The sequence below is a fragment of the Eptatretus burgeri genome, chromosome 10 (genome assembly GCF_056783735.1).
Source record: "Eptatretus burgeri isolate ZD-2024b chromosome 10, Ebu_testis_v1, whole genome shotgun sequence".
NCBI classification, from domain to species: Eukaryota; Metazoa; Chordata; class Myxini; order Myxiniformes; family Myxinidae; genus Eptatretus; species Eptatretus burgeri.
Genome location: NC_140970.1, coordinates 60616169 through 60640946, shown reverse-complemented (window position 1 = coordinate 60640946; position 24778 = coordinate 60616169). Strand labels below are relative to the sequence as shown.

Sequence of the window (24778 nt, the reverse complement as noted above, 5' to 3'; positions counted from 1 at the left end):
TCGGGACAAGTCTGTAAAAAGGGGAGGGGGTAGTGTTACGGCTGTGGAAATTCGCATTACACCATAAAGGGCCCTCAGATGAAGATATCTCGATAGGTACATGTGTAGTTAGCCCAAACCCGTTGTATAGAGGGAATTTATGTGATCCATTCGGGCTACGATCCTCCAGTTAGTCGTTTTTCTTTCTCTATCTTTTATTTCAAACAAACAAAAACCGCCAACGATGCTGGTGGGCTTTTCCTGTCATTCTTCCCCGCGCTTGGTGTGAGGGAAGGGGGAAGGGCAACTCGCGTGAGGAACAGCGTGAGGCGGTCGGGGTGAAGGAACACCCCTTTTCGAGAGCCCTCTTGAGAGAGGGTGGAGCCGAAAACGGGGCGGAGCGAAGGGCGGAGCCCCGCGCTATAAAAGACAGACACGGGCGGGGCGCGCTCTCTCTCGTCCTCCTCTCTCTCTTCCTCTCGCTCTTCCTCCACTCGCTTCCTCCTCCTCTTCTGCTTTGCTCGTCTGCGTGTGGTTGTTGCTGTTGGTGGTTCGTTCATCCACGAGTTCTTCAGAGAGTTCTCCTACGAGTCCAGCTGGAGGGAGTCAAGTTGGCGCATCCTCGTCCTGAGCCCTGTCGCCGTCTACAGTGGGAGAGGGCGAGCCTTCTGCCAGGTGCCGGAAGCCCCGTTCGTGGCGCAGAGCAGCTACACGTGCCGGCGCGAGTCGCAGACCACATCGGGGGAAGCTCGGATTCGAGGTCAAGGACGCGACGCTGGACGACGCGTGCAGGGAAGTCGCAACTTTCTCTTTTCCTTTGGGTTCGGTGTAAATGTGGGTGGCGCCTGTCCTTAAAGTAGTACTGGTTAAGTGTTGCCGTGTGTCGGGTTTAGTCGGGACATCTCTTTTGCCTGTGATTGTGTATACGTGCCATTTCTTGACTTGCTTTTGCTTTATTGTACATGACTATTGTGACTGTAAATATGTGCCTTCCGTGCTGGTCTGCGTGTGCTATTAAACGTGCTTGTGTAATTGTTCCCGCTTCGCTTCGTCTCCTTTCCTTTTATTGACTCTCCATCCTGCTTCACGTAAGAGGCTCGTAGCGGGTTTCAAGAACCCAGATAATTAATCGGAACCGTCAGGGCCGACGTAACCGCTCGGTTATCACTGTAGCATGGAACGGACCGCTTAAGCGGTGCATGTCCGGAGTCGGCCTGTGGCGTGGTACGATCGCCCGGTCGACCACTCGCGCAGGTACTTAGGTAGGTCGAATTTGGCGAGCGACCCTATTCTGCGCGGGTGGGCAATTGGCACGATCGTGGTGAGGTTAAACCCCCACCCGTGACTAGCTCCCGGCGTTGTTCCAAGAGGGTCTCGACTGAATTGTCCGTTCCAGTGGGCGAGGCGGCCACCATTGGAGTCGAGCGGCCGATCGCACGCCGGCGGGCGCGAATTCGCAACAATGTCATCATTTTAAACTGACCCTGTGCATTGACAAGCCCCATATATGATCTTCCCATTGGTGTTAAGAAGCACCCACATCAGATCTGGTGTCTCCCTCTGGGAAGTCTGCTTGATTGTTGGGAATGACAGCATTGTCTTTCCAATGGCAGACATCCATTACATAAATCACCAAGCCTGCCAGGTTCACATGAGTAGGGTAAGAATACTGGTTCTGGCTCACTTTTCCCCATGTAAATGAATGGGGGATTTTCAGCCATGAAATTTTTCTTTTTTTTCCCCTAAAAAAATAAATCCCCTTTTTAGCCCAAGGTATATTTATTTGTCTCCCCTTTTAACCTGGAGCCTGGTGTTGGCTTAGTGGTTAGGGTGGCGGCTTGGGATCCCAGGGTCCTGAGTTCAAGCCCCGTTGGCTGCTGAATTAACACCAGGGGGTTGACTCAGCCTGCCATCCTTCCGAGGTCGGCGAAATGAGTGCCAGTGTACTGGTCCCGGTGTATGCCCCGGTTAGAATAGGTGTACCATATCCCTGTGTGTTGTAAGAGGCGACCAGGGTTGGCGTCAGGAAGGGCATCCGGCCATAAAACATTGCCTCAAGAAAAAGCCAAACCCCTGCACAGCAGGGAAAAATGGCTGTAAAAACGGTCATTTTTTTATTTCCCCTTTTAACCTAGGGGCTCTCTATTCAAATAGCCCATACAACAAGATAAAGATTTGTTAAAGGTGATTCTAAAGAAATATCTGAAACGTCGAAGCCTCGGGGCACTCTCTATTCAAATAACCCATACAACAAGATAAAGATTTGTTAAAGGTGATTCTAAAGAAATATCTGAAACGTCAAAGCCTCGGGGCACTCTTTATCAAATAACCAATGCATATTGTTTAGCTCACTCATTGAACCTATAAACATTTGTTCATTCTCAAATTCCTTCAATAGTTTAATTTTCTTTGCACAATAATCCCCATCTAAAATATTGAAAAACAAAACATTTGAATCTTTATATTTTTTAAGATACCCCTTTTGTGCCATTACGAAATGATAAACTTCTCTTAATGATCTCATCTGACCACCTCCTGAGTTGCATATCATTTTGATATTGTAGTAAATTATTTTTCCATTGTTCAATTGATAACCATCAAATTTTTCAGTCCATTCAAACATATTTATTATTTTCTTTACATCCTCTAACTTATTGGTTTTTAAATTGATTCGCATATTTGTTTTATATACCTTTGTTTTAGATATTTTTTCAATAAGACTTATTTGATATTTTTCACATTCATTATGTTTTCCATTTATATACCAAGACTGAGATTTTCTCCACTCTTTAGTTTGACTAATACTTGGTTCGACCATTTATATATTGTGAAAAACGCGGCGGTCGCCCTTAAAAACCCTAACCCATCTTCCCATCGTTAAAACTTGTGTCCATATGGAACACAATCTATTCTATTCACTCTATCATACAATACCCATATGGAACACAATCTATTTTATACACTCTATCATACAATATCCATATGGAACACAATCTATTCCATTATCTAAAATAAATCTCTTATCATCAAAGGCTCCTAATGCCTTTTTATTTACTTCTTCACGATATATCTTATGTTTATAACTTCTTATTGTATTCATTTTCCTATATTCTTCTTTCTTATTCATCAAACAATTATAATAATTTCTAAAAGTTATTGATTTCTTTATTACATATTTCTTTATTCCCTTTAACCTTTTATCAATCTGATCACCATACTTATAAGCATATGCCTTTGCTCTCAATCCAATAAACTCACTCATTACTTTTCCACCCAACTCATCCTTAAACTTGCCAATAACCTTTTCATTCTTTTTTGAAAATAACTCACTCTTCTTACTAAAATTACTTGTATCATATACTCCAATGTTTTTCTTCATATCTTTATAAACATCGTCAGTTTTTATATCTAGAATAAAACTATCAGTGTCCATATACAACAATGAAACATTTTCACCATACTCTTTCTTTAAATCATTATACAAATAATCATACATCAATATCTTTGATAAATCAAGAACTGCTGTTCCAATATAAATTGGTTTATCCATGACAATACTTTCCTTTTTCATATGAATAGCAGAAAAGTTCTCTGAAAAAACCTCTTCTCTCTCAAAACTTGGTTTATTTATCAATCTAGAAGCTTCTTTCCAAGATGTTGCAAATCTAATGTTTTGCCTGTTTCTAACATTCTCCATTGTCTTTCCAAAGACAGCATTATTCATCAATTTATAGAATTCCCCTTCAAATTATACTTTTGTATTTGTTCTCATATCTGTATTGAATTTAATATACTTTTTCATCCAAGGACTTTGTTTAAATTTTAAAACTCTATGAATTTTAGCTACTCTCAACCCAGCAGATAAATATTGTCTCAAGTTCCTTTGATGCAAAACATATCCCTCTTTATCATAGAATGTTGTTAATAACTTTTCTGTTGATTTGCCTTTAATATTAAAACTTTTATGATAATCACTGAACCATTCTTTCTTTGGGGTTTCTTTCTCACATGCAAAAGGAAGGTCTTTATGCTTATTATGAAGATCACTCGGGTACTTCAAATCAACTTCAAAATAATAACCTTCTTCTTTGTCATTCAATTCCTCTTGAGAAGAATTAACAATATTCATCAAAGCCTTTTCATAATCCTTTTCTTCCACCCACTCTAATTTACCATAAGGCAGAGATTGAGACATTGCCCATCCATACAAATTATTAGCATCAAAATACATCAAATAATTACTATCTTTTTCACTATCATAATTTGGAAGATATTTATTATTTGCTTTAGCATATCTTTTTGAACATACTTGTGATATTCCACCTCTCTTGGACTTCTCAATCATCAAAAGCATATCAACATCACTGATTAAATCTATATCTTGTTTTGTCATTTTCAACATTGCACTCCAAGCTAAACCAGGAGCTGTGAAATAATGGGCAGGATCTAATCCATAACAATTTTTATTATGACAGAGTGATCTAAAAGCTTCAAACACATCAGCTAACAATAAAACATCTGTTTTTAGATACAAATCATGATATTCTCCAAGGTTCTTTATCTTAAATATTTTCCAAATTTCTTGTGCGTGTTTATATTCCTTATCACTTATCTCTTCTTCATAAAGGTTATTATAGAAACTTTCTTTTGAAGGAAGTTGTGTTTCTTTAAATCTCATAAATGAATCCATATAACCATAAGGATAAATTCCCTTACTTGTAAGAATTTTCTCTTTACTTTGAATTTCATTCCTTGTTTCAATTTCCTCTCTAGTTAGAATTCCCTCTTTAATCAGAATTTCATCTATAATCAGAATTTCCTCTTTAGTTAGAAGTTCATTCTTTGTTCGAATTTTCTGTATAATTAGAATTTCATCTTCAGTAAGAATTTCTTCATTAATTTCCTCATTAATTAGAATTTCCTCTTTACTTTGAATTCTCTCTTTAATCTGAATTTCCTCTTTAGTTAGAATTTCCTCTTTTGGAAAGAATGAATTAAGATTTGGAAAAGAGCCCGTGGAGCTTAGATTTGATGCGAGGTTGGCTAGTGGTGTTCCCATAAACTTGTAAGAATCAAGAAACCGAATACGAGTTATAGGTTTTGTGAGTATCATTTTTGTAAATGAAATATACTTTTGACTTGTGTTTGTTATGGCAGAAATATTCCCTGGCGTTTTTGAAAGTTCATTTATCAATATATGTGTATCATAGTTGGCGCTGTTGTGAAGAAAGACTGGAATAAAAGAAGGTAATTTATAATTAAGATTACAACAGGAATGAGCGGGACCTCTATATTTACCAGTAAGATGACAATGATCCTTAACTTTAGGCTCCTCAATTTCCTCCTCACAAATATGACAGATATTGTTCTTTCTAAATTCTAATTTTTCTTCTATGGTTAATTTCATCGGTTCATTTGTTTCTTTCATTAATTTAGTTAGTCTTATACAATCCTTTTCTTATCGTTTTACAAACTCTTGTGAGGCATTTTTTCCACTATACTGTTCAAGTTTATTATACTTTTCTCCAACAGATGATTTGATATAATAACAGAAACCACAAGGATAATACACAGAAATAACAGAAACCACAATAAACTTTGAGCACAATGTATATGTTTTTGATATTTATTTGTATATGGTTCTTTTGGATTAGGAGAAGCAGTATTTATCTTTTTAAGGATACATTCAAAATCAGCGTATATCACAAATGGGTGCATGATAGATTTATTATAATCTTCAAAAGAAATCTTTTCACCAGGTTTAGGCATTGTAATTACAGCTGATTTATGATTACTACAATATTTTGAATGTTGTTCTAATCGTTCTTTTGTATGAAATGAATTAAGACATCACTTACAAGGATATATTTTGTTTGCTGTTCTGAATACCTGAGAAGAGATTAATCTAGATAAATTATTGATGTATGTGTAATGTGAATTCTTTCCAACACTAAAATATAAAAGATCAATGTGTGTTTCTTCATTTTTATAGTTGTTTGAAATTTTTAATATTTGAACTTTGTTTGTATCCGTTAATCCATATACATTAATAGAAAGATTATTCTTTTTCTCAAATTTAGGAATATCTGTTAGTGGCATTGGGAAATTAAAATCTTTAATGTCCAAGGTATTCTCATATTTCATATATTGTTTTACTCTTTCTGAATTACATTTTGGTGGATGTAAGTGAGCAAGAACAGACCAGAGAAAACATTTATTATCATTATTCTTAATATTGACAACTGCCTTCTTTCGTTTTATTTCTTTTGGTAATTCAATATAAGAAGAAGCTTTAAGAGGGTTTGATTTTAGAATGTGTATATCTAAAAAGATGATTTTTTTAATATTGAATCCACTTCCTACCACTGTATTATCAACATCCTCCTCTTGTCTTGATAGTTCTTCATAAACCCCACTATTCAAAAAATCTTGAAATGATGTTATAAAATGAAGATCTGTTCTCATATAAGGAGTTTGTTCTTCATCTTGTCTTTTCATATTCATTTTCACTCCCATATAAAACTTTAAAGTTTTCATTTCTTTTAATGTCTTTTTAATAAATTTTTCAACATCAGGTTTCACTATTTCAATTGATTCAACTATTGATGATGGACCGGGTTCTCCAAATTGAAAAATCCTTATTTTTATATGCCCTTTAAATGCCCCATCAGTGTTTTCAATATAATAGTCTCCCTTTACTTTAAACTCATTTTTCTTGTGTTTTTGTGATTGAAGATGCCTATTATAACTACTCTTCAAAACATCCTTTGAGCAGATCTCACAATGTTTTCTTTCCAACTCAAGAGGAGATATTTTATGAAATAGATTAAATGTGTGTTTGTTGGTTCGGAGGTGTTTTCTATAATGTTTATATTCGTGATTACAAACATCGCAGTACGTTGTATTCACCATATTTATATAATAAAACTTTGCTTAAACTAAAATTTTCTTGATGAAAATTTCGTTTATTTTACAGGTGAATCTGTGCTTAAACTAAAGTTTTCTTGATGAAAATTTCATTTATTTTACAGGTGAATCTGTGCTTAAACTAAAGTTTTCTTGATGAAAATTTCATTTATTTTACAGGTGAATCTGTGCTTAAACTAAAATTTTCTTGATGAAAATTTCATTTATTTTACAGGTGAATCTGTGCTTAAACTAAAATTTTCTTGATGAAAATTTAGTTTATTTTACAGGTGAATCTGTGCTTAAAACCATTTTATCCTCCAACTTTTTCACTTAATAAATACAATGTTTCAAGACACAAAAGACAAGTTTCAATCAATCTCTTCATTTGTTAAAGATACTGAGAAATATGTCAAGGATGTAAAATTGAACAAAGATAAATATAACAACTATTGGATAAAAACAATTATGGTGGATATGATGAGTTCTTCAATTTACTTCAGTGGAAGGGCTTTTAGTATACCTGGAAGAACATCAATTAAGGTATCTCTAACAAAAGTTTCTCCTCTCCTTCTGGCAATATATTCAAAATTAGAAAAAGCAATGAAACAAGAAAAGGTATCAAAAAATAAAAACCTTATGGATGAAGCTTTAGAAAGAAAAGATAAGACCATCTGTAATATGCAAGGAGAAATTTGTATTTTTTTCAACAACCCTAAAGATATAAATCCTGATGAAATAAAGGATGTTAATATATCAGGTGAAATGACATTTCGTTCAATTGTAGTTAAGGATCATTTTAAAATTACCTTTAATATAAAAAATGTAGCAGTTGAATCTGTTAATGAAAAAATGTATATCGATATCGATGGTAATGTTTTTTCTACTAATTAAATGAGCCAATATTCAACTGAAGATTTTGAAGATTATGAGAGTGATTATGATACCGAGAGTTTGCATTCAAACGATAGTTATGACACCGAGAGTTTGTGTTCAAATGATAGTTATGAAAGTATAGATGATTCTGAAAGTATCGAAGATGATATCGAAGATGAATTTCAGTTTAAGTAAAGTTTTACTTTATAAATATGAATAGTTTACTCGATTTTGAGCCTCTTGAATTCCATGATTCTCCATATGACAAATTTGAGAATTGTCCTGCGTGTGAAAGACGGGGATTAAACACAGAGTCAAAAGCCTATAAACAATGTATATTCTGTGATTATCTTCTAATTAATGATAATCAAAAATATAAAAAGGAAAATAATTCTTTTAGATTTTCACCAAAAATGAATTACTTTACAAGATTGATTAGAGAAATGAATGTAAAGTACGAGGGTGAGAACACACCTTTCCTTACAAGGGAAGAAACTGAACGTATTAGAGAAATGTTCAAAGGATTGTTGTTATATATTATTCATGGATGTGATTTTCAGGGAAATATCAACACAAGATATTGCATAAATAAAATAATGGATTATCTTGAAATTAAACCTGAACTTAGGATAAAATATAGAATTTCGAAAAAAGCCAATAATAAATTAAATAACCTTTTTCCAAATATATAAATGAATGATTTTTTACCCATTTGGGAAAATAAGATAAAATTTGACAACCATAAAAATCTCCCAAATTCATTAAGATGCCTCATAGTTGGTTCAAGTGGATGTGGAAAAACCTGCTTACTTTTAAAGATGCTCCTCACTCCCAACTTTTTAGATTATGATAATTTAATAATTTTCACAAAGTCGAGTTTTCAACCAGAGTATCAACTACTCTCACAAGGTTTTAATGCTGGTCTTCAAAAAGAAGATATAATCGGTTTATTTAAACTTCAAAAAAACCTAAATGATTTTAACATTGAAGATATAATACAACTATTTTGTGATACACAGAGATGTAAAAAGAAATCAAAACCGATAACTTGTATTCTGAGTGATAATACGGATGATATACCGTCTCCCCAAGATTTGGATAAATCCAAAAAGAACCTCGTTATCTTTGATGATTGTGTTAATGAGAGAAACCAAACGGTAATGGACAGCTACTACACAAGAGGGAGACATTCTTCTTGTAATTGTATTTATCTTAGTCAATCGTACTTTCAGCTTCCTCGTCGTTCCATCAGAAACAATGCTAATACTTTTATTTTATTCAAGTTAAATTCAATGGATATAAACAATTTTTGGAGAGACAATTGTTCTACATTATGTAGTTAAAAGGAATTTGGGGATTACATGAAACACATGACTGAAAAATATAAATATATTGTTGTGAAACAAGATGAGATATTAAATGATATTTTTCAATAAATAAATGGATGCGAAAGAAAGAGCAAGAAGATTTAGGGAACATCAAGAGTTGGTTTCAAAAGTTGTAAAACAGCAGGAAGACATAAAGAAGAAACGCAGACAGAAACTAACGGGCGAAGAAGCATTTGAAAGAAAACAAGAGAAATTTTTTAAACCACTTTTAAAAACTTCCCAAGAAAAAATGAAAGATGTTTCCACAGTTCCCACAGTAGAATATACTCCTAAAAAACTTCAAATGTTAAAAGATTTCAGTCAAATGACGGAGGAAGAATTAGAGCATATTGGAGAATTAGAATATCATGATGAAGAATTATTTCAACAACTGGAAGAGATTAATCAACCCCTGATTATATTGTGAATGCTGTTCAAAACAATGAATATTCAGCGGATTCAAAAACCAAAGCAGGGCTCATTCCAACAGAACAATCAGCAATATTTCATCTTGTTCAAGAAAAGGTATTGATATTTAATGATGAATTAAGGTTCTTGGGTTCTGCTCAACCCCCTGTTAAACTAACTCCGAGATTAATGTTTCTTCTCACAAAAGATGGAAGACAAGGTTCAACTGTGAGGGATGAATCAAAGTATATTGATAAACCATTGGATATGGAAAATAATGATGATAGAGTATATATTGATCTGCTGAACACTCTAAATTATAAGGTTATTCTTTCTGGTAAAAGTAGGAAGAATGAGAAGGAGAAACACATTATTCAGGCTTTAAGTATCCTTGGTTCAGGTGTTAGTTTTCTTCCAAATGACCCATCGCAATTAGTTAATAGACTGTTATTGTTGTTAGGCAGTAAGAAGGCTGGAAATAACAATTGTTTAATGAAGCATCAGCCATTTTTTTTATTTTTTTATTTTTTTTTTTGTATACCTTGGTCGAGGCTCGTATGAGAGCTAACACACAACTCACAGCAAGGAGGCATGAGACAAGCAGGGCGGGAGTGGAAGGGACAAAACATTGGGGAACAGACACAGGTGAACTGTGGAAGGGAGAGGGATGGGGATGGGACGGGGAACATGGCGAGGAGAAGATGGACATTACAGGGACTTTCAGGAAGGAAAGCAGGAGAATTGAAGGAAGTCGGCTTGGGTGGATTATCGGGGGTAGAAAAGATCGAGGATTTGGATGGGGGAAGATAAGAGGTGGTGGTGAACAGCTGTTTTGAAAGCCTGGAGGGAAGAATGGGAAAGAATAGAGTGAGGAAGTTTATTCCAAAGGCGGGAAAAAAGAGGAATGAAAGAGTGAAGATGAGCAGTCATTCGTGATTTTGGTAGTTTTACCAGAAGGGGGTTGTTGGCGGACCTTGAGCGCCCTGTGGAAATGTGGTTGGGACAAATCGCAGAGAGAGCAGGGGGGGCAAGGCTGGAGAGGAGTCGGTAGAAGACAGAAAGACCACCGACCAACCTGCGGTGATTGAGTGAGAGGCCCAAAGACTCAGCTTCATTGCGGGAGATGCCAATGATCTTAAAAACCCTGGTTTCGACAGCGTGAAGTCGAGAAAGGTGGGAGGCAGGAGCACCAGCCCAGAGGGGAGAGCAGTACTCCATCAGGCTACGGACAAAAGCTTTGTAAGTGGTCAGGAGCTCAAGAGGGCCGAGGAAGGACTTTGCACGACGGAGGATTCCCAGTCGGCGACTGGCTTTTGAGGCAAGGTTGGAAATGTGACTTTCCCAGGAAAGGTCATGGCAGATAGTGAGACCCAGAAGCTTGAAAGAAAAGACTTCTTCCAGAGGATTGTTGAGAAAGTGGATGGGGGGGGTTTGTAAACGGTCCTTTCCAAGAGACATAGTGAGAGTGTGAGATTTGTCTGGATTGAAAGACATGTTCCACGTGTTGGACCAGTTTGTGATTTTATCCAGATCTGCAGTGAGCGAAGAAGCTGCTGCTTGCCGGTCTGAGGGATGACAGATGGTACGGCAGAGGGTGGAGTCATCGGCAAAGAGAAATAGAGGATTTTCCAGAGAGTCCGAGAGATCATTGATGAAAACCAGAAAAAGAACAGGGCCCAGAACGCTACCTTGAGGAACTCCAGCCTGCACAGGAAGAGGGGATGAAAGAACTCCATTTAGGGCCACACGTTGACTGCGACAGGAGAGGAAGTCTGCGAGCCATGAGTGAAGATGGCCTTGAATACCATGGGAAGAGAGTTTGGTGAGTAGGGCAGGGTGCCAGACTGTGTCAAAAGCACGTGATATGTCCAGGGATACGGCTCGGATTTCCTGTCTGGCTTGAGGACCTCCATCCATTGATGGGAGAGCAGTAGCAGCATATCCAGGGTAGAGTGACCTGGTCTGAAACCAAATTGATGATTGGAAATCAAGCCATTGGAGAAGAGGAAGGATTTCATGTCTGAAGCGATGATGGATTCCATAACCTTGCTGATGATTGGGAGAAGGCTGATTGGTCTGTAGTTACAGGGATCTGTTTTTGCACCTTTTTTATGCAGGGCAGTGATGTTAGCAGATTTCCAAGCAGATGGCAGATGACCTTGGGCAAATGAGAGGGTGAATAGAACAGAGAGAGGGTGAATAGAACAGAGAGAGGGTGAGCAAGAGCAGAAGAGCAGGCTTTGAGGACACGTGGGCTGATGCCGTCTGGACCGGTTGCAGAATCTGACTCGAGGTTTGAAAGCAAGCTCTCCACCTTGTCAGGAGAAAAGGATACAGAGTCCAGGGACAGTTGGGTGCGACTGGGTAAAGTGGGTCGAGATAGTGATGGGTTTGGGACACAAGATTTAGCTGCAAACACCGAGTTTAGACATTCAGCTTTATCACGTGTGGAATCAGCAGTGCGGCCATTTGAGGTAAGGGAGGGGATGGAGGGGGAACATACACCAGAAACAGATTTGATTAAACGCCACCAGGATTTTGAGGAGGGAGAGAGGTTTGAGAGTTCAGACTTGAGATGAGAAAGATGTTGTTTTCTGGCTCTCCTAAGGGTAGATACACACTTGTTCCGAGCTTTGTGGAAAGAACTGAGATTGCCCTCAGTTGGGTTTGCTTTCCATGAGGCAAAGGCAAGTTGTTTCAGGACAACTGCCTCGCCACAAGCTTCAGTAAACCAAGGGCGGGAGGAAGGGTAAGACAACTGAACACGAGAGGGGATAAATCTGTGCATGAGGGAGAGCAAGTTTCTTTGAAAGAATTCCCAGGATGAGTTGATGTTTGAGAAAGTAGTGATAGGAGACCAGTCTGTAAGTTTGATGGCTGCTCGGAGACCCTGCCAGTCGGCTTGAGTGAAATGCCAGACTCGACGGTGGTGAGGTGGTTCTCTGATAACAGCCAGAGAGATGTCCACTTTAACAAGGACGTGGTCAGAAGAACCAATTGTAGACCAGTTGATGAACATGAAAATAATTAATAAATATCAATATAAAGACATTTTATCTCATATTAAATAAGATGAGAAGCACAATCCTTAGTTTCAATTTCACAACAAGCGACCACACATCTTCATTCCCATACCCACTACAACTTGACACAACAAAAGAATATGAGGCATCTTTATTGTCCATGGAAACTTATAATGCCTTATTTAATATAACCGAGAAAAATGACAAGTTTAGTTATAATCTGGGAAGTGGATACAAAACGATAACAGTCTCACCCGGAGCATATGAGATTTCTCAAATATCTTCCGAAATTGCTCGTCTTATAAAAGAACAGGGTGATGAACCAAAAAATATTGTTATTAACATTCAAAAATATACTTCAAAATCAACGATTAAAGTTAAAAATAACTACAAGGTTGATTTCACAATTGATAATTCATTTAGAGAGTTATTGGGTTTCTCCTCAAAAAAGATTGAAACTAATGGGACGTTTTACAGTGATAACGTCATTCAAATATCCTCGGGAATAAATTCAGTGTTAATTCACTGTGATTTGATTGATGGTGCTTATAATGATGGGAAAAAAACAAATACAATATTTTCATTCAGCGCATACTCAACCCCAATTGGTTATAAATTCAATATGGAACCTAAAAATTTGGTTTATCTCCCTGTGTCAGGAAAAACCATACACAGAGTAAATTTTAGGATAACCGACCAAGATAATCGTGTGATTTCTTTTAATGGAGAAGTTATATCTATCAGAATTCACCTACGTGAAATTTTCCAACAAATAAATACGATGGTTATTGTGAGGAAACACGAGTTGGGAAAATATAAAATAATTACAGGGGATGGGATGTTCCTTTCCCCATACTACAAGGGTGAAGGTATGTATCTTGGTGGAGGATACTATAAACCTAAGAGACAAAGGGGTGTTGGGCATCAATTTAGAGGAGATGGGATAATTGATACTCTCATGGGTATTGGTTCAACTATTCTTAAACATAAAGATCTAATTGGTTCAACTGCTTCTGCTGTGGGAAATGTAGCAGGTGCTGTAAAGAGTATAAAAGATGCCCAGAAGGAATCTCATAAATTACAAGCAATAAAAGAAATTAAGAAAGGCAAAACTCAGTTGTCCCCCCAAGAACGACAGAAAATAATTCAAATACTTGGATCAGGGTTTCAAAAGTTTTAACATCTTTTTTTTTCCTAAATAAATACAAGTATGGAAGCAATTAATAGTATCTATGATTTGGATGATACTATTATTATCTCAAACTCCACTAAAAAAGAAGATTACTTCAAGGTAAATGCAATAACTGGAAAAGACTGGAATACGAATGGTACAAAAAGTTTTGAAATAAATAATCAACAAACCTATTTGAATCTCTCCGAAAGTTTCTTGTTGTGTAAATTTAAATTCACTAAAGCTGGGAATAACACAAACGCTACACTTGTGAATGATTTCTTCTGGAAAATGTTTGATAGTGTGCGTTTGTATATTGGAACACAAGAAGTTGAAGCGGTTGATTATGTCTCTGCTGTATCTGAAATGATAAAATTTACACTCTATACATTCAGTGATAGAATGGGAAAGGGGTCTGCCGAAGGTTTTATTCCTGATATGTCAACGGGAACAAACACAGGCCCTGGATATACTCAAAGGAAAGGAATGTATAATGATGATACAAAAACAGAAAATAGTTTTACTGTGGCAGTTCCTCTTAAAGGTGTATTTGGATTTTGTGATCATGATAAAGTTCTGTATGGTCTTAAAATTAGATTTCAACTACAGAGGAATGATAATGAAAATCGATTGCTTTTTGGTGTTGGTAGTGCTTTTGGTGAACAGAATAAATTTGTAATTGAGGAGATGAGTTGGTATATCAGTGAATATACTCCTAATCTTAAAACAGAAGAGATGTTGAATCGAAGACTTAACTCAAAGAAACCACTCAGTGTATCATACCTCAAAAGAAGATGTCAACACGTTAAACTCAATCAAACTACTTACACGTGGAATTTGGGTGTTCTGGAAGGAAAGCCACGATATCTGTGGATCATTTTTAAAAAGCCAGATGGTGATACTGCGACTGATAAGAATAATGCATTGAGTGATAATGCTAAGGTGAAACAACTTCGCGTTTCTCTAGATGGAACATTTTACCCACGAGATAGATTGGAAATTAATTGGGAAAAAATGATTTTGCTGAAGCATACAAGTCTTACCAAAAGGTGTGTGAAAGTAATGGAAATAAAGAACCTATTTTGGATATGACAGCATTTAAAAGTTTGTATACAATCTATGCGTTTGACCTGAGCGCTCAAAAGGAAACTATAAAGTCTAATCGAGTGGATACTTCCCTATACATTGAAAGAGGAGAGAGTGAAGAAGTTGATACATATTGTTTGCTTTTGGAAGAAACAGAATTGCAGATTAATACAGATAATGGTGTGATGATTAGTCTCACATAATTTTTTTGTTAAATAAATGAGTGGCAAAGTACCAACTGGGGTATATGTTAATCAAATCAATCTTCATAAACTATCATCTTGTGTTCAAAATCAAAAGCCTTGTACGATTAACGTTAATACAATTCAGAGAAAAGGAGCAGTAAGAATTTATGTTTTTCTCACAAGAGAACAGGTTAAAATCTTGAATGACACTGGCTCACTTAAAATTAAAATGACAAAACCAATGTTGAAAAAATATTCAATAAGAGAGACGAGTGGAGGATTTCTCCCATTTCTAATTCCTTTATTTGCTGGTTTAAGTGCGGTTGGAGCATTGACGGGTGGTATTTCAACAGCGGTGAAAACTGCCAACGAAAGGAAGGCTCAGCTCCAGGCTCAAAAAGAATTGGAAAGACATAACAAAGAGTTGGAGAAACAAATTAGTGGAAGTGGTGTAATTGTAGATTTTGCTGAAAAACTTGAAGGTCTGCCTGATAAAGCGAGATTGTTAGTTGGAGATATGCTTTCTTCTATAGCACAAGCAGGTGTAAAATTAACGAAAAGAGGTAATGGATTATATCTTTCTAATAAATAAATGAGCATTGATGAGTGGTTGAAAGAATTTGGAAAGAATACAACATCAAATTTACAACTTGCCAAATATTGTAAGAAATTAAAAATTCATAATGTGGTTATTTGTATGAGATATGAATTAACAAATTTGCCGAAACATACAAAGAATATTATTATGAACTTAGAAGATAATAATGGGAACGGTTCTCATTGGGTTTGTATTTTTAATAGTCAAGACAAATATTATTTTGATAGTTTTGGTCTTCCGCCACCTGTTGAAGTCATAAAATTCTTACAGAATGGTGTTTATCAAACATTTCAAGTCCAAGAATTAAATTCCAAGTGTTGTGGCCAATTATGCCTATATTTGTTATTTCAACTCAACAAAAATAAAAAATTTATGATATTATTTTTAATCTAATATAAATGACTTATGTTGGTAAAGATGGTTCTATCTTTGGTGTATCTCAAGAACTGGATATTGATTTATCAAATTATTACACAAAGGCACAGGCTGAACGACATAAATATAATATAACCAAAAATATTAACATGAAAAATGCTTATAAATTAAAAAATTATCCAACCCCAACTGAAGCGAATGACTTGGTGAGATTAAGTGATTTATCACAATATATATATACTTAAATAAAACGGCTGTGTATTCCAAAGATACAGAAGTGTTGATATTATCTCCAGGTCATACAGAATTCACAGTTCGAATTAAAATAAATTTTTATAAAGAAGGGCGTATCGTTTGTATGAGAATAGAACAATGGGGGTATGATATGAATGATTTAGGGTATAATTGGTCATTTAAAATTAACCTCGAAGACCTGGAACAATTAAATCAGTCTCGTAAGGAAGAATATTATCCACTTGGTATCGAGAATGAGTTTTGTGGGGCTACGATTAGTAAACAACAAATAAAAGAATTTAATAAGGGTAAATATAATAATGGTTTTGCCCTTGTTTATCTCATGAAAACAGAAAAAACAGGATTATATATAAGTAAGGAAATACAAAATGATTTAACTATGGGAAGATGGGGAGGTGTTTCGTGCCATAATATTATTCTAACATATATTTCTAATACATAAATGACAGCAAGAAGGCTTCAAGAAAATTATCATTTCTGTGTTCAAGCATACCTTCAAGAAAAGGGTATTCGGTATTTTAATAAATATGTTCTACAACATAAGAATGAGGTATTTTCAATAAAAGATTGGCATTATGCTGATGTTGATAAACTGACAACTTTAGATTTAATTAGAATGTTAAATAATGAAAAAATTATAAAGTTAAGAAAAGGTAAGGCTCCTTTAGAAATTCAAAAGAAATTTTATTGGTTTCCTGTTGTAAAAAAATTATTTTGGATACAGGAATAACAAGAAATCCTGATGAATATATGTATAATATTCTATGGGGTGTAAGCGATTCAAGGATAGTAAGGGATGAGGAAGGAGTTGAAGAAGAGAGGGAAGAGGAGGAAAAGGAGAAGAGAGAGAAGGAGGAGAGGGAGAAGAAAGAGAAGGAGGAAAGAGAGAAGAGAGGGAGGGATGAAAGGGAGAAGAGAGAGAGGGAGGAAAGAGAGAAGAGAGAGAGGGAGGAGAGGGAGGAAAGAGAGTGGATGAATAAATATCAAAATATGGAAACCAGTGAGATTCAAAAAAGAATAGGGGTATTACAGAAAATAACTCAACCCACCGAGGAGGAAAACAAAGAATTGATAAGTCTATTTACAATACTTTCGACAAGACTATTGACATCGAGAAGACATGTATTTTAATTCAAGTTTTTCATTTTTATTTTTTTTCTTAAATAAATGGGGGAGAGAGTGAAGGCATTTCTAAGTATTCTTTATGTTTTAAAAATTAAGATTCAAATGTGCATGTTGGAAACTAAAAAGGTTTTTGCACTCTGCAGGAATTTTTCTCATAAATAAATGAGTTATTGTCTCAAATGTAAAAAGAAAACTAATACTAAAAATATTTCATATATTAAAAGTAAAAATAACAGGGTTATACAAAAAGGTATATGTTCGGTGTGTGGTTCAAAAAAAAAAAATCAATTTATCTCCAAACACAAACTAGGAGGAGATATACAAAAGTTTTTATCAGGAAGTAAATTTACAACTACTGGAATAATTACATCTTCCAGGGTATTCTTTCTGTGGTCCAGGCACAAACTTGGATAAAAGATTAGATGAGGCAGACAATCCTAAATCCTGGAGTAAGCCTATCAATAGAGTTGATGAAGTGTGCATGAGACACGATATTGATTATGGGAATACCACAACGTTGGAAGAAAAGCATGAAGCCGATAGAGAAATGTTGTATAATTTGTCTCTGATACAAAATCCAACCTTGAGAGAAAAAGTTGATCGGTTCATTGTGAAGAAGATGATCAGTGCTAAATTGAAACTTGGACTTGGAAATTCAAAAAACTTATAAGCTCTAATGATGTCATTAAGATTGAAGAGCAATTAGCTGATGAATTACATAAACCAATATTCACAAAGTTTCAGAGAAGGAAAGTTTATTCCAAGGAAGTAGATTATATCTGGTCTGCTGATTTGATTGAACTCAATAATGATAAGGGGTACAAGTATGCTTTAACCGTTATTGATTTGAGGAGTAGATATGCGTGGGTTGTCCCTTTAAAAAACAAAACAGGTAATACTCTTATGTTAGCTTTTCAACAGATATTTAATAAAAGTAAGAGAAAACCTAAAAAATTGTGGACTGATGAGGGTAGGGAGTTTTATAACAAGACATTTATGAATTTTCTAAAAAATAACAGTATTACATTATACAGTACCTTTAATGAAGGGAAGGCAGTTGTTGTTGAACGTTTTAATCGTACCTTAAAAGAGAGACTATATAAAAAATTCACACAACTCGGTTCACAACAATGGTCATCTTTTATTCAGGATATTGTGGATAAGTATAATGACACGATAAGTTGGTGATATCGTAAGAATATATAGGTGGAAATCTAATTTTGAAAAAGGTTATACGAAAAGATGGACCAACGAGCTTTTTAAAATTGTTGATGTAATAGATACGGTTCCTTGGACTTATAAGATATATGATTTGGAAGGGGAAGAGATTTTAGGTTCATTTTATTCACAGGAATTACAAAAGACAAAGATGAATTGAAATTTTTTGACTCCGCCCCTTTTTGACTCCACCCACACAAGCCCCGCCCACACAAGCCCCCGCCCACACAAACCCCACACAAACCCCCACCACACCCCCCCCCCACAAGCTCCAATAAATTGAAATTTTTTGACTCCGTCCACACACGCCCCTCCCACCGAAGCCCCGCCCACACAAACCCCACACAAACCCCACACAAGCTCCACACAAGCCCCACACAAAAACTCCACACAAGCTCCACACACACAAACCCCACACAAGCTCCACCCATATTCATCATATTCACATAATTAGTGATTAGTTAATTAGTTCCCCACACACACAACATGTTCATTTAATTAAAAAATTATCCACCCATCCACACAAGCTCCACTCATCCACCCATCCCCCCATCTCTCCACCCATCCATTTATCGACACAAACCTCATCCACATAAGCCTCATCCACATTCACCCCTCCCACACAAGCTCCACCCACATAAACCCCTGCCCACATAAACACTGCCCACATAAACCCCTCCCACATACGCCCTGCCCACACGAGCTCCCCACAAACACCCCACACACATAAACCCTGTCCACATAAACCCCTCCCACACAAGCCCCACCCACACAAGCTCCACCCACACACACCCCGCCCACACAAGCCCCTCCCACACACACCCCACCCACACAAGCCCCACCGAAGCCCCGCCCACACAAGCCCCGCCCACACAAGCCCAACCCCCCCCCTCATCCCCCCCTGTGCGCCCCCACCCTTGACCCACCACCTCCCTCATCCCACCCCCACCCTTCCCCACACACACACATGGGGAGGGGAGGGATGGGATGAGGGGGTGATGGGTCATTGGGGGAGCGCACCTACCCCCCCCAACCCCTCCCTCTCGTTCATGTCTTGATTCTTTTTTTGTAATTCAGAATCAAGTAATTGTAAACAAAGCAAATATAATTTATTAATATTGAAAATATTAAATATTCATTTGCGAGAATGTATAATCTTTCCCAGCAATCTTCTTCAGATGTCTTGTGATTTCGAAACTCAGACACCATATTCTGTTTTGAAACAAAAAGTGGATAATAATTAGGTTTTATAAAGATAATTACATGGTAATATGAGTAAGCCTCGTTGACCACTGAATTAACACACCAGGGGCCTGTCATCCTTTCAAGGTCAATAAAATGAATTCCAGTGTACTGACAAAACCACGTCCAAACTAATGATGCAACCAACATAAGGCGACATTCTAAAGAGAGAGTGATATTAATAATAATTCAGAAATATTTACCTCCAGAAAATCATGTGTTGTACGAGTGATATTAATAATAATTCAGAAATATTTACCTCCAGAAAATCATGTGTTGTACAAGATTGCTTCAACAGCTGATGTTGTGCGATAGTGCTGAAAAAAAAAATAATAAGTCAAGGGTATAGATGAAGAGACAGACAGAGAGAGATACAAACAGACAGGGAAAGCAACACACACACACACACACACACGCACACACACACACATACACACACACATAGACACACACACACACGTGCCTCACCATTGGTTTAATTCATTCGAGATCAGAGACCAGTCATTATAAATCATTGACCTCTTCAATAAGAGCAGAGAGAGGTAGGTAGAAAGACAGACAGAGAGAGAGACACACACACACATGTGTCTCACCATTGGTTTAATTCCTTCGAGATGAGAGGACGTGATAAGACTTCGTGCCACTCATTGTAAATGTCTTTCAATTCTCTTCTAAAATCATTGATCTCTTCAATAAGAGTATTAATTTCATGAACCACGTCGTGATATGTAAACTCAATTTCTTCCAATGCCCTGTCAGGGAAAAAATATATATATCAGAATTATCATGATTTAATTAATAATCATTTGCTTCATCGTTCAAAGAGAAAACCATACACAAACTTACCAACTCTGTAGTGGGCTGTTGTCTTCATCGGAAGAAAGATCGCCCATGCCTCAGTTGTAAAAATGAAAATCCCGTCTAGCAGAAACTTTGTCTGGCGAACCACTTATAAAGCAACGATGAGGAGATTGCTTACTCATTGGGTGTGGCCACAGGAAATGACAAGCTTCTCTTAATGATCTCATCTGGCCACCGCCCGAGTTGCAAATCATTTTTGTACATAAACCACGCCATAAAAAAAGTTTTCAGTTCGTGTTCTGAGATAAAATATAAACACGAGACCTTGTCTCACAGAATAGTTCCTATTTTTTCACAGCATGACAGTCCAAAACCACTTCCTCATTCACACAGCACGGCCGTGTCAAAAAAACACTTCCTCATTTTCACGGCATGAACTGAAAACATTTGAAACAAAACTTTTTTATGGCGTGGTTTATGTACAAAAATGATTTGCAACTCGGGCGGTGGCCAGATGAGATCATTAAGAGAAGTTTATCATTTCGTAATGGCACAAAAGGGGTATCTTAAAAAATATAAAGATTCAAATGTTTTGTTTTTCAATATTTTAGATGGGGATTATTGTGCAAAGAAAATTAAACTATTGAAGGAATTTGAGAATGAACAAATGTTTATAGGTTCAATGAGTGAGCTAAACAATATGCATTGGTTATTTGATAAAGAGTGCCCCGAGGCTTAGACGTTTCAGATATTTCTTTAGAATCACCTTTAACAAATCTTTATCTTGTTGTATGGGTTATTTGATAAAGAGTGTCCTGGGGCTTAGACGTTTCAGATATTTCTTTAGAATCACCTTTAACAAATCTTTATCTTGTTGTATGGGTTATTTGATAAAGAGTGCCCCGAGGCTTCGACGTTTCAGATATTTCTTTAGAATCACCTTTAACAAATCTTTATCTTGTTGTATGGGCTATTTGAATAGAGAGCCCCTAGGTTAAAAGGGGAAATAAAAAAATGACCGTTTTTACAGCCATTTTTCCCTGCTGTGCAGGGGTTTGGCTTTTTCTTGAGGCAATGTTTTATGGCCGGATGCCCTTCCTGACGCCAACCCTGGTCGCCTCTTATGACACACAGGGATATGGTACACCTATTCTAACCGGGGCATACACCGGGACCAGTACACTGGCACTCATTTCGCCGACCTCGGAAGGATGGCAGGCTGAGTCAACCCCCTGGTGTTAATTCAGCAGCCAACGGGGCATGAACTCAGGACCCTGGGATCCCAAGCCGCCACCCTAACCACTAAGCCAACACCAGGCTCCAGGTTAAAAGGGGAGACAAATAAATATACCTTGGCTAAAAAGGGGATTTATTTTTTTAGGGGAAAAAAAAGAAAAATTTCATGGCTGAAAATCCCCCATTCATTTACATGGGGAAAAGTGAGCCAGAACCAGTATTCTTACCCTACTCACATGAGGTAATCCCTTAAGGTTCAAAGTCCACTCACTGGCAGAGATGATCAGGGAGGTCGGGTGGAATGCGTCCGTTCACAGGCCTTGCAAGGGCCCAAATCGTTGGGAGTTTTTGCATGGCGGGCTGCAAGATGTCAACTTTTAGGGTAAGTTGATCAGAAAGTTCTCCAAATCTTTCATTGTGCGGAGGCACGCCCCATTGTCTCAGGTACTTTTCCAAGTATTTTGGCGTCTTTTAGAAGCTTTTGGAGCCATTTTATGTGACAATCCTTATCTGGCACGCACGATATACATTTACTACCCCGGAGACGGTTGCTGCTTGGGATTTCTGCGCATGCACACCAAGCATTCTGGGATGGATTGTCAGTTTGAATGCTGCGTATTAATGAATATCCTTTTAATCATACAAAAATATGCAATTTGGTGTCTCTGTCTGTCTATCTGTCAATCTGTCTGACTTTTTTTGACCGTGATACATTTGGTTGTTACTTATATCCAATCTCAACCAAATTTGACAGGGGGACGAAGGGTCACACGACTGAGGTTGTCGCGATTTAACTTCCCCCATCTCCAAGGGGGGTGTGCACCTTGCACGAACTCCATGTTGAGGTGTACAATAAGTTATCATGGGGCACATGGGGCACATGTTGCAGATGTAAAAATTCTTATAACCACAAACGTTTCAGTCAATTCTGTACTGTATATGTATATGGATTGTTTATAACATATCTTGCGGCCTCATTTGTGATTTTTCCCGGCTATGGTTTCAAGTGTGATGTGTGGTATTGCCACTGAAGCCCTTACGGCCCAATTGTGACCTTTATTTGATGCATAACCACATTCCTAAGGTTCGTCAGCATTTTGAGATTTCACAGGGTGTGTTCCATGACCATTCAGCTTGGTATCGCTTGCCAAGCATGCCGTTCCTTACCCGTTTTGTTGGAGTGCATGGTGTGCACATACACATGATCCCCTTCCCCCACCTCTTCCAAACCCCCACCCCCAGGTCGCTCCCTTAGGGAAGTTAACTTTATATTACAAAGTTAACTTGATTTCAACCTCCTCATTGGTTGAAGCAAATCTAGAAATCATGCTTACAGCCTGTGGGCAGTACATTTGTTGTGTAATGTATTATGTGAAATGGATATCTCGAAAATCACAATTAAATTCTCACTCATGGGGCAAGATATTCAGTACATCAAAGAATACAATGATATGATAATCATCAAATGCAGTTGTTTTTTTAAGTCTGTTCAACAAACCTTGCCACACAGTCCTGGAACAGAATGGGCAGTGCCATGGGCCAGTGGACCTATCAGAGCCATCTTCATCTCCATCGCAGAATGTTGTGCAGTGGCTACACGCAAGAGAAGTTCCTGTCTCCACTGCAGTGGGTGAGCTGGATTTTCGATCAGAAGGCATGAGGGAATTATAGGTGATAAAAGGTTGTTGTTTTTGCCTCAAGATTGGTTCATTCGAGGTTAAAAATCACGTTGCATTTTCTTTTCCTTGGCAATATGATGGAAGGCAACCATATTTCTTTAGTAGTGGGTTTCTGTCTCGCAGGATGGCCCAAACATGTGCACACTTGCCCCTGAGCCACTTGGCCTAGGTGAGAAACTGTAATCCTGGTGTTTCATAGTCAGGGTGAAGCATAAATGTGTGTGATGTCCTTCAGAGGGATGTTACACTGGAGGACTTTTGTTGCAGTGTTGGTTATTGTTGGATGATAGAGATCTTAAGGTGTCTTTTGCAAGGAGTAGACGAGTTATCGCCAACACGCTGGCTGAATTGCAAATGTGTTTGTTTGCCATCAATGCACTTCTGAATCGCTAAACTGAATGAGTTGAAAACTGGCGGTTGTATCGCGGGGATGCACAGCTTGGTTTTAGGAAGTAAAAATTAAATCACAACCTAGGGGGTTCAGGGTGCCGGGGGAGATTTTGATACCAACTGGGGCCGAAGATACCACATAGGCCCCCCCCCCGTTAGTATTGTTACGTTTGAGGGGGGGGTATGCATTCAAAGGGTAATTAGGATGTTTAATTAGGTATGCCATGCTGTTCGAGTTTACCAGGATCTCGATGTAATAAGTAGCAATTCAGTGGTGATAAGTTGTCTAGTAAATGTTCATTTACTCAAGGGGGAAATGATAATTGTCACGTAATTAGATAGGGATACGGGATAGGGTAAGTGTGTCTGCGTAAACCCCTTTTAGTATTTTCTGGAGGCTGGCCGTGACGTCACAGGACAGTGCTGCGGATGGCTCCGCCCCGTGATCACGATTGGCGGAAGGCGACGGCGGTGGGCCAATAAAACGGCTCGATTGGAAGTGACGAGGACGGGAGGATAAAAAGGTTCTGTTCGGGGTCGAAAAAGAAGAGGAAGAAGATCGGGACAAAAAGATCGTGTTTTTTTGGGGTGGAGGTTGTTGTGCTGGAAGCGTGCTTGTTGTTGCGCGGATTCGATCCTGTTTTTTCATCGTGTCTTGGAGCCTTGCTGAGCCTCGTGCCTCACCTTGGTTGGCTCTGGGGTTCTGCTGACTCGGAGTACGGGGTCGAACGGCGGGCGGACCTGCCTCCCTCTCCTGCTCGCAACTTGGCGCCAGAACTGGTTCCCTGGTGGCTCTGAGCGGACTTGGGCCAGGACCAGGAGGTCGACAGCACCACGGTTTCTCTTGCCCCCCTGACC

General features: G+C 37.8%; 1 protein-coding gene and 1 long non-coding RNA gene across 8 annotated transcripts in view; one reads left to right on the top strand and one right to left on the bottom strand.

Annotated features, from left to right (window-relative positions):
- Nucleotides 1-24778, top strand: part of LOC147018676 (dachshund homolog 1-like) — a 100348-nt gene that overhangs the window by 34505 nt on the left and 41065 nt on the right. For 6 of the 7 annotated variants that reach the window (XM_085898607.1, XM_085898611.1, XM_085898609.1 and 3 more), the window contains one exon: nucleotides 23362-23481. The exons of the other annotated variant lie outside the window; for it this stretch is intronic. In XM_085898607.1, the coding sequence (XP_085754733.1) occupies nucleotides 23362-23481 (120 nt within the window). The remainder of the gene's footprint in view (nucleotides 1-23361; nucleotides 23482-24778) is intronic. 7 annotated transcript variants of the gene reach the window in all.
- Nucleotides 19614-21933, bottom strand: LOC147018678 (uncharacterized). The gene is made up of 3 exons (XR_015062488.1): nucleotides 20408-21933; nucleotides 20074-20131; nucleotides 19614-19784 (listed from the first exon to the last, which is right to left on the bottom strand). It is a non-coding gene; the product is annotated as an uncharacterized LOC147018678 (long non-coding RNA).